The 11105-nt window shown below is 42.2% G+C and overlaps 1 protein-coding gene across 1 annotated transcript in view; it reads right to left on the minus strand.

The window, feature by feature from the left end:
* Nucleotides 1-865: 865 nt before the first annotated feature.
* Nucleotides 866-11105, minus strand: part of LOC110487735 (calcium-binding protein 2) — a 16079-nt gene continuing 5839 nt past the window's right edge. Inside the window, exons 3-7 of the mRNA XM_036942998.1 lie at nt 2414-2444; nt 2114-2248; nt 1793-1902; nt 1496-1643; nt 866-1327 (exon numbers count right to left, since the gene is read on the minus strand). Of these exons, the coding sequence (XP_036798893.1) occupies nt 1302-1327; nt 1496-1643; nt 1793-1902; nt 2114-2248; nt 2414-2444 (450 nt within the window). The 3' untranslated portion in view covers nt 866-1301. The remainder of the gene's footprint in view (nt 1328-1495; nt 1644-1792; nt 1903-2113; nt 2249-2413; nt 2445-11105) is intronic.

An 11105-nucleotide genomic window follows, 5' to 3' on the forward strand; every position in this document is an offset into this window, starting at 1 on the left:
CCATTTTTACCACCATCTTCCTCAAATACAAATCCAACCCCTGCTTTCCTCATACTTTCCTCTTCCTCTTTTTTCCCCTCCATTCCTCCTCAGAAATCCATCTCTCTGTGTCTCTGTCCCAACATTCCTCTTCTCCCGACTTTGCTTGCGGCCCAGTGTCAGTCCAACGTAACTCCATCTCATAATCATCCTGCTCACCTTGGAAATGTGTATTCTCCGGGCGCCAACATTTTGAGAGCATGAGCAGTGGCCACACATAGAGAAATGACCCCCAAACTCAACTCTGTTCTACTCCCTTCGTGGCTGAAAACGTTCAGCTCTCTGTTGGTTCCATTCAATCACGCTTCGGTTCGTGTCCATGCACCATATGAACTACGACCCTTTCTCTGATTTATTTCTGTTACACCCAGCAGCTCAAGGTGATCAGCCCGGACTCAAACTTGCCACAGTGCTGCTCATAAACATAGTGTCTTTGCATATGCCTAGCAGAGGAGGCTGGTGGGAGGAGCTATAGGAGGACGGCTTATTGTGTAATGGCTGCAATGGAATAAATGGAATTATCAAACATATGGAAACCACATTTGACTTGGTTCCATTTTTTTCCATTGTCATAGAAGTTCATAAAATTGCTCAGTTGAATTGGTTGAAACTAATCTTTTCCATGCCACCATGTGTTCTTTGCCTTGAACGGAAGATTAATTAATGAATTATAATTTTCATTAACTAAATTCCTGTCCCTATTTAGTCTTACGTTGCATTAAAATGTGTCTAATTTTATTATCAATTGATCATCAATAAATGAATTAGTCGAACATTTTCTTAGAAATTATTACATTTAAGATAACACATAAAAACAACACAGACAACTTTTTATTTGAAAATAACGTCACATTTTACAAACGAGGTTAAACCTTTGAACACACATACAATCAGAGTAAAAACATTCACTTAAAAAAAAGACACTTTAAAAAGATAAGAGATACTCATAAGAGACAGCCAAGCATTAGGATTTTGATATGTTACAACCAATCAATGTTTAATTTAACTGTCACAGCTTGAGTTACAAGATTTGTAGAACTACAATTTAAGTGCTGCTTAACAAAAAAAAGCAAACCGAGGTCCAGTCAGTAGAACAAGAATGTTCACTACAAATGTAGTGGTCCCTTTTCCAGTTGTTCACTACAAACGTAGTGGTCCCTTTTCCAGTTGTTCACTACAAATCTAGTGGTCCCTTTTCCAGTTGTTCACTACAAACGTAGTGGTACCTTTTCCAGTTGTTGCACAACAACCATATGGTTATCTCAGCGTGACATCATTCGAACAAATTCTTTGAAAAGAGAGAGATAATGACAGAGATTTAAATGAAAAGGAGACATGATTATCCCATACACAGACCGACAGAAAACCCGCCACTGCTTCTAACAAATATAAATCAGTACTGAAGTTGAGTATGCATGCACGCAAACACACACACACACACACACACATCTCTCACCCTCAAAGTCGACCAGTCCATCCTGGTTGAGATCCACGTCTCGGAGGATCTCGTCGATCTCTCTGTTGGTCAGCTGTTCTCCCATCAGCTTCTTCATGGCCTCCCTCAGTTCCATTATACTGATCTGACCATCACTGTTAGCATCAAACTGTGTGTGAGAGAGAAAGAGAGAGAGAGAGATAGAGAGAGAAAGGAGGCTATAGTGACAGTTACTCACATTGAGAAAGACAGCAACCATCTCTGTCAGCTTTCAAACCACACAATCTGAGAGAGAGAGAGAGAGAGAGAGAGAGAGACCTCCTTGAATGCATCTCTCAGTTCTTTCACTCCGATCATGTCTGCTGTCTCTGCCAGCATCTTTGGGCCCATCAGCTCCACAAAGTCCTCAAAGTCTAGTTTGCCGCCACCTACAGACCAGATAAAAACATTACTACTATTATTCATTGTTACAATATGGACAATATGTCTTTCATTGCCTAAATAATCCTTGATTTTGTGTTTCCTTGGTTCATAATTCATTGCAATAATCAACTTAAATTCCGCCATAGCACTCAAGAGTTTCAGATATTCCATGACTCGGTGGTTTCCTCTGTCTCGTGATGATGACATCCAACTCACAGATGGACTGGCCCAGCTCGATGAGCTCCATCTCTGTGGGCATGTAGCCCATGGTCCTCATGCACTCTCCCAGGTCCTTGTAGCTGACATAACCATTCTTCTTCCTATCAAACTCCACAAACGCCTCGCGAAGCTCTGCAAACACACAGGCACACGCGTATGCACGCACGCACGCACACACAAACATACAAGTACACACACACATACAAGTACACACACAGGGTAAGAATTAGAGAATGTAGATTGTAAAACATGTCATGGTACGATTCTGACTGTGTGAGATAGAAAGGGAAAATCTACCTTCAATCTCCTCTGGTCGTAGGTCCCTGTCCTGTTGGAGGTAGCAGAGGGACTCACATAAGCAGACTGGTGGTGGCACATGAACACACACACACACATCGCATCACAAACACACACACGCACACACACGCGCTACATCACAACCCCACGAGACGTATGACGATGACAAGATCTGTTTGCCCATGTACCCACGACAAGACAAACAACGTACGTGCATGTTTTCATGTGGATGCAAAAACCGCCGTCAAACACACAGATGTAAATCTAAAGATCAACAAACACAAAATGTTCAAGCGCTGATATTAGAAAATACACAATGGGCCTCAATCACAAAGACAATGGGAACCAATCAGCCAAAGGTAGAAAAAGGAGGAGAGAAAAGAAGAGAGAGAAATTCTGCCATTTGTTTTTGCTTGTAAAAATCTACATCTTTTTGTTACGGTATGATTAATAGCAGAGGTGGTACATGTGATATGTAGCGTGCCAGTAGACACACATTATTAGAAAGAGTAAACCAGGATGCTTTGCAAAGTTAGACTAAATAGTATCTATATCTAGTACATTGCTTCTAAAGATATAACACAGTATCAGTCAAAGGTTTGGACACACCTACTCATTACAGAGTTTTTCTTTATCTTTACTATTTTCTACATTGTAGAATAATAGGGAAGACCTCATCACTATGAAATAACAAATATGGAATCATGTAGTAACCAAATAAGTGTTAAACAAATCAAAATATATTTTCTATTTGAGATTTTTTTTTTAAACACCCCTTGCCTTGACGACAGCGCTCATGAGGACCACCACAGGAAAGGAAGACCCAGAGTTAGCTGTGCTGCAGAGGATAAGTTCATTAGAGTTAATTGCACCTCAGATTGCAGCCCAAATAAATGCTTCATGAAGTTCAAGTAACAGACACATCTCAACATCAACAATTCAGAGGAGACTGCGTGAATCAAACCTTCATGGCCGAATTGCTGCAAAGAAACCACTACTAAAGGACACCAATATGAAGAAGAGACTTGTTTGGGTCAAGAAACTTGATCAATGGACATTAGACCGGTGGAAATCTGTCCTTTGGTCTGATGACTCCAAATTTGCGATTTTTGGTTCCAACCGCTGTGTCTTTGTGAGACGCAGAGCAGGTGTACGGATGATCTCCGCATGTGTGGCATGGAGGAAGAGGTGTGATGGTGTGGGGGTTCTTTGCTGGTGACTCTGTCTGTGATTTATTTCGAATTGAAGGCACACTTAACCAGCATGTCTACCACAGCATGTTGCAGCGATACACCATCCCATCTGGTTTGGGCTTAGTGGGACTTTGATTTGTTTTTCAACTGGACAATGACCCAACACACCTCCAGGCTGTGTAAGGGCTATTTGACCAAGAAGGAGATTGATGGAGTGCTGCACCAGATGACCTGGCCTCCACAATCACCCGACCTCAACCCAATTGATATGGTTTTGGATGAGTTGGACCGCAGAGTGAAGGAAAATCAGCCAACAAGTGCTTAGCATATATGGGAACTCCTTCAAGATGGTTGGAAAAGCATTCCAGGTGAAGCTGGTTGAGAGAATACCAAGAGTGTGCAAAGCTGTCATCAAGGCAAAGGGTGGCTACTTTGAAGAATCGAAAAATTAAAATATATTTTGTTTTGTTTACATTTTTTTTGGTTACTACATGATTCCATGTGTGTTATTTCATAGTTCGACAATGTTGAAAATAGTAATACAAATTAAGAAAAATCCTTGAGGTGGGTGTCCAAGCTTTTGACTGGTACTGTATATCTGAACCTAAATCTACACAGATTGCATTGTATTGTTTGTATTATGGACTCGGTAAAATACTTTCACAAAACATAAATCACTGTAGTAACCAGATTATCGGGTAGTGTGGGTTTATTGTAAGTAAGACCCTTGGACATATAATGTGAATTGTTTACAGACACACACACACACACACACGTCCACACACTGTAGGTCGTGCCTGTTTTGGTGTAGTAGGTCATTAGGTTGAGTTTGTTTGATGGCAGAGAAATATAGGGAGTGACAATCCCTGTAGATGTCTTTCTCTTTACTATGGATGTTCTTCTTGGAATCTCCCTGTATGTGATAAACACAGTGCAACACCACATCAAGGTTTGGTTGGACTCCTCTCTGCCTGCAGAATGTACTTTAAATAGCACGTTTGATTGGTTGTCCCATGATGAAAATGAAATGATTGTGGAGAGAATGTTATGTGGTGAGAAGGACGTGAAGATGATCATGATGTGTGGGTGAGTGTGTGTGTGTGTGTGAATAGTTTAGTATGTAATTGTAAGTGTACGTGTGTGTGTGATTGAGTATGCGCTTGCATGCATGTGTCTCATTATGTGTGTGTATGTGTTCACTAGCATGTGTATGTGTTCACTAGCGTGTGTATGTGTTCACTAGCGTGTGTATGTGTTCACTAGCGTTCTGTATGTGTTCACTAGTGTGTACGTACGATCTGGCTGCTTGCAAAGCCCTGTTTGAGGAAGATGCAGGCGGGTCCCACGATGCTGTGTAACACGGTGCAGTTCTGGACCAGTGCAGACAGTGGCGCCTTAAACTCCTCGTCCTCACCCGATTCCTCCTCGCCCTCCGACCGGGGCCCCTCCTGGCCCCCTGCCCCCCCCTTTCCCCCCAGGGGCCCGACGGCCCCCTTAGAACCAGAATCATCCAGAACTAGTGAACCCAACAGTCGTTGCTTTCACACTCTGTTTCCCTCTCTGTCTGCTGAGGTCTGACAGCCAGCTGTCCACAGCACTAGTCCTCAGGGAGATCCGATGTTACATCAGCAAACAGGACAGGACAGGATTGACAATCTCTGTCAGACTTTTAGAAGTTTAACTCTATCTACATGACAAGCCCTATCAGCCAGCAGACCATCAGCCTAATAAGTCTAGCTCTCTGTCTGCTGGTCTGTGTATTGGTTACAAGAAGCTATGCTTTCCCTCCATCTCTCACTCTTTCTCTCTCATCTATCTCTTTCTTTGTTCTGTTTTCCGAGGCTCAGTCTTGGCTCAGAGTTGGATTGGGGCGTTCATTCTGGTAAGTGTTCAGACACTCTGCTCAACTCAGAGACTCAACACACATAACACACTTACAGATTACATCTCGTCAACATGATAATACCAGAGTTGTGTTTAGTTACAGTTTTTCTCAACCTGTGTACAAACATTTTTTGGAAGTGTGGTTAAACTAACCTACAGCAAACCAACGATGATCAAATGCTTAAGTACGTTTGCAGAATGTCTGATAAGTTTCTTGTCTTTATGCCTGGATTGCATATACTGTATTAGGCCCAGCTTTACAAAACTGTAAATACAATTGTCATCAATAAATGCAAAATTCAATGCGAAGTGTTTTGTTTACAGAATATTAACATGTTGTTTTCATCGGAAGAGAAAAGGTTGCAAACTGTTTCTGGCAATCAGTAAATACTACTACACAATATTGGAAATGGAAGGTACAATATAGGGAAAGATCTAGGCAACAGGGACTGTCAAATTTGTACGATTTTTTTTACAGCATTGCAGAGATGCAAAAAATGAAGTGGAGTTACTTCGAAGTGACTTTGGGTTACTCCTAAACATTCCCCCTGTGTAAAAAGTGGTTGAATCAACATTGTTTCCACATCATTTCAACCCCCTCAAAAATCTATGTGACGATGTGGAATCAACGTGGTAAATCAATTTGCCAATCGTTTTTTTTCACCCAACTTTGAACCTAAATCCAATGACATGGGTAATGTTTTGTTGTTGATTTCACTTTGAATTCACATAAGTTGACAGCTCAACCAAATGTGAATCAAAACTAGATGTTGAACTGGGGTCTATGCCCAGTGGGTTGTGACCTTCCATTATAGAGCTTTACAGTGGTGTGGATTGAGGCCTAGACATTCATATCAGTTGCCATTGTATTCACCTTCCTTATTTCTATTGGGGATTGTGTTTCTGCAGCCGATGGAAGATCTAAGCCTATGCACAGAACTGAATACATGGAATTGGGACTGTGAAGATATTGATGAAGGATTCCTGCACAGTGTGCTTATTTTCTATTTTCCTTTTGATCAGGAATAATGTTGTAATTTTCCATAATCATGCACCTTTTGATAGTTCTATTTCCAGTTTTGATCATCATGATTTAGTGACAGCAAAGCAAATATTTTGATCACCAGAATCAAAAACAACACATGCTAACTTTCTGTTTTGTCAGCTTAGACTCAAGAGAAATAGATGTTTGTGTTGATCTTTTTTTGCAGACAGTCGTGTTCTTTTGAGTAATGTATTAGCGATTGTGACGGTAGCATATAGAGTTGATGAATATATTTAAGTTTTGAGAAGGCATTTACTGTTTTTTTTTCAATGGGCCACAGAATTCTGTGTCTTGAGAATACTTTTTTTTTTTAAATCAACAACATTGATCTATAAAAATAAAAAATAAATGCTTGTATGCGCTTGAGAATAACTGTAGTATCAAAATCCACGTCTGGTACCAGATTGATCTGGTTGTTGGGCCTGCCCTTTAGGGAACAGAAGGATAAAGATCTCTGGGGAGTAATACTGCTTATCAGGCTCGGAGATAATCAAAGAAAGATCTCCATTGTACAGAGATGCAGAGACGTTGTGCATATACAGTGCCTTGCGAAAGTATTCGGCCCCCTTGAACTTTGTGACCTTTTGCCACATTTCAGGCTTCAAACATAAATATATAAAACTGTATTTTTTTGTGAAGAATCAACAACAAGTGGGACACAATCATGAAGTGGAACGACATTTATTGGATATTTCAAACTTTTTTAACAAATCAAAAACTGAAAAATTGGGCGTGCAAAATTATTCAGCCCCCTTAAGTTAATACTTTGTAGCGTCACCTTTTGCTGCGATTACAGCTGTAAGTCGCTTGGGGTATGTCTCTATCAGTTTTGCACATCGAGAGACTGGATTTTTTTCCCATTCCTCCTTGCAAAACAGCTCGAGCTCAGTGAGGTTGGATGGAGAGCATTTGTGAACAGCAGTTTTCAGGTCTTTCCACAGATTCTCGATTGGATTCAGGTCTGGACTTTGACTTGGCCATTCTAACACCTGGATATGTTTATTTTTGAACCATTCCATTGTAGATTTTGCTTTATGTTTTGGATCATTGTCTTGTTGGAAGACAAATCTCCGTCCCAGTCTCAGGTCTTTTGCAGACTCCATCAGGTTTTCTTCCAGAATGGTCCCGTATTTGGCTCCATCCATCTTCCCATCAATTTTAACCATCTTCCCTGTCCCTGCTGAAGAAAAGCAGGCCCAAACCATGATGCTGCCACCACCATGTTTGACAGTGGGGATGGTGTGTTCAGCTGTGTTCAGCTGTGTTGCTTTTACGCCAAACATAACGTTTTGCATTGTTGCCAAAAAGTTCAATTTTGGTTTCATCTGACCAGAGCACCTTCTTCCACATGTTTGGTGTGTCTCCCAGGTGGCTTGTGGCAAACTTTTAACAACACTTTTTATGGATATCTTTAAGAAATGGCTTTCTTCTTGCCACTCTTCCATAAAGGCCAGATTTGTGCAATATACAACTGATTGTTGTCCTATGGACAGAGTCTCCCACCTCAGCTGTAGATCTCTGCCCTCTGAGACTATCACAGTGCAGGTGCATTTATACGGAGACTTGATTACACACAGGTGGATTGTATTTATCATCGTTAGTCATTTAGGTCAACATTGGATCATTCAGAGATCCTCACTGAAATTCTGGAGAGAGTTTGCTGCACTGAAAGTAAAGGGGCTGAATAATTTTGCACGCCCAATTTTTAAGTTTTGGATTTGTTAAAAAAGTTTGAAATATCCAATAAATGTTGTTCCACTTCATGATTGTGTCCCACTTGTTGGTGATTCTTCACAAAAAAATACAGTTTTATATCTTTATGTTTGAAGCCTGAAATGTGGCAAAAGGTCGCAAAGTTCAAGGGGGCCGAATACTTTCGCAAGGCACTGTAATTGAAAAGGAAACGTCATAGATTGTCTCGGCTGGAGTTGTTCAGAATAATCACGTTGAATGGTTTCAGATCAATGTCGTGACAATCCTGCAGATCAATGTTGTTTAAAAATGCACAGGACCTATTCTAAATGGAGTACTTTGCAGAAAAAATACATTTGGCCAATATTTTCAGGGTACTACACACATAAACACACAGACAAAGAAATAGCAAGCAAAGGCTTCTCTCGTCCCATATCTTGAAAAAAAAAGCAAATAACTGCTCTTACCTTAATTTTGCTTTTCATGGATGGCTTAGTACAATTTCCCATCCCCTATCCTCGGAGTGTGAAGTAACACTCTTGACCCTCCTTCTCTTTTCCCTCCCTCTCTATTCTATTTCCCTTCTTCCTATTTTTTCTGTCTGTCTTTCTTTCTTTCTCTCTCTCTCTCTCTCTCTCTCTCTCTCTCTCTCTCTCTTCTCTCTCTCTCTCTCTCTCTCTCTCTCTCTCTCTCTCTCTTCCCCCTTTCTTTGGAGTTCCAAAGGTTCCACCCGAGATTAGAGTTCTGAGGAGGGGTCCAGGAGGTCCCATCACCCAGTCACATCGTGGTCTGAAGTGATGTTCATATCAGAGATGAAACATACAGTAGAACCTCTATAATCCACACTCAGAAGATCCGAAATCCCATAAACAACATCCTGATCTGCGTTTAAGGTCGCCTAAAACAAACATTAACCTAGCCCACTTCTGTGTCTGAACAGAAAAGAGTTAATGCGTGCATTACTCGGTCTTTCTCCCTCTCGCTCCTACTCACTCATCAACTCTCAATTTGACCCCTTCTTAAATCCCCTATCTCTCTACCCCTCTCCTTCTCTCCTCCTCTCTGTCCCTAGAGCAAGGCTCGTTACAGCATTCAAATGACTACATCTATGTTAGGGGGTGAGATGCAGACAGACAGAGAGAGAGGGGGAGAGACAGATAGAGAGAGAGGGGGAGAGATAGACAGAGAGAGGGAGGAGAGATAGAGAGAATTAGAGGGGACAAACACAAGGGATTTAAAAATCCCTATCCCTCCATTTCAGATTAAAGGGAGCGATGGAGGGGTAAGAAGAGAAACGGATAGAGTGAGGAGATTGAGAGAAACAACGAAAGGGAGAAATTGAGGGCAGGTTGGAGAGAGAGGTGATACAAGATGAAAAGAGAGGATGAGAAGGAGGAGTGATGGAGAGAAAAGGATGGACATTTCAGAGGAACAGGGAAGAAGAAAATCAAACTGGTCATGAGATGAAAATCTCCGGGAAAGCAGGAAGAGAACAAGACAAGAAGCAAAACAGGGAAAGAAACAACAAATGAGCGAGGAAAGAAAAGAGCCAAGAGTGAGACTGAAGCTGAAACAGCCGGGAAGCAAGCTGCTGTTTTGGACTACCATTAGATGTGTGTATGTGCGTATGTTAGAATCACACACACCATTAACTGTATGCTTGGGTTAATAATATCCAAACCAAATACGCGCATCACAGTCGACTGCTCTAATTGGTCTGTTTTTAAAATCAATCAACACATCTTCATGCTTTCCTTGGATGTCAAATGTAATATTCTCTCTGATTGGTGAATGATAAAAGCATTACAGAGGTTCTAATCCGAGCGGTAATGCTGTCTAATCCAGAGACGCAGGACATAATATCAGACACTCCAGGATAACATTTAAACTGTGACTCACATGACATGACTGTGACTAAACTGTGACTCAACACTGACTCAAATGACAAAATAAATACTATGACTACTGATGGGAATTACATGCTGTATATATATATCTCAACCACACTACACACTGCCCTAACCCATCTGGACAAGAGGAATACCTATGTGAGAATGCTGTTCATCGACTACAGCTCGGCATTCAACACCATAGTACCCTCCAAGCTCGTCATCAAGCTCGAGACCCTGGGTCTCGACCCCGCCCTGTGCATCTGGGTACTGGACTTCCTGACGGGCCGCCCCCAGGTGGTGAGGGTAGGCAACAACATCTCCTCCCCGCTGATCCTCAACACTGGGGCCCCACAAGGGTGCGTTCTGAGCCCTCTCCTGTACTCCCTGTTCACCCACGACTGCGTGGCCACGCACGCCTCCAACTCAATCATCAAGTTTGCGGACGACACAACAGTGGTAGGCTTGATTACCAACAACGACGAGACGGCCTACAGGGAGGAGGTGAGGGCCCTCGGAGTGTGGTGTCAGGAAAATAACCTCACACTCAACGTCAACAAAACTAAGGAGATGATTGTGGACTTCAGGAAACAGCAGAGGGAACACCCCCCTATCCACATCAATGGAACAGTAGTGGAGAGGGTAGCAAGTTTTAAGTTCCTCGGCATACACATCACAGACAAACTGAATTGGTCCACTCACACAGACAGCATCGTGAAGAAGGCGCAGCAAGCGCCTCTTCAACCTCAGGAGGCTGAAGAAATTTGGCTTGTCACCAAAAGCACTCACAAACTTCTACAGATGCACAATCGAGAGCATCCTGTCGGGCTGTATCACCGCCTGGTACGGCAACTGCTCCGCCCTCAACCGTAAGGCTCTCCAGAGGGTAGTGAGGTCTGCACAACGCATCACCGGGGGCAAACTACCTGCCCTCCAGGACACCTACACCACCCGATGTTACAGGAAGGCCATAAAGATCATCAAGGACA

The sequence above is a fragment of the Oncorhynchus mykiss genome, chromosome 14, assembly GCF_013265735.2.
Source record: "Oncorhynchus mykiss isolate Arlee chromosome 14, USDA_OmykA_1.1, whole genome shotgun sequence".
NCBI lineage: Eukaryota > Metazoa > Chordata > Actinopteri > Salmoniformes > Salmonidae > Oncorhynchus > Oncorhynchus mykiss.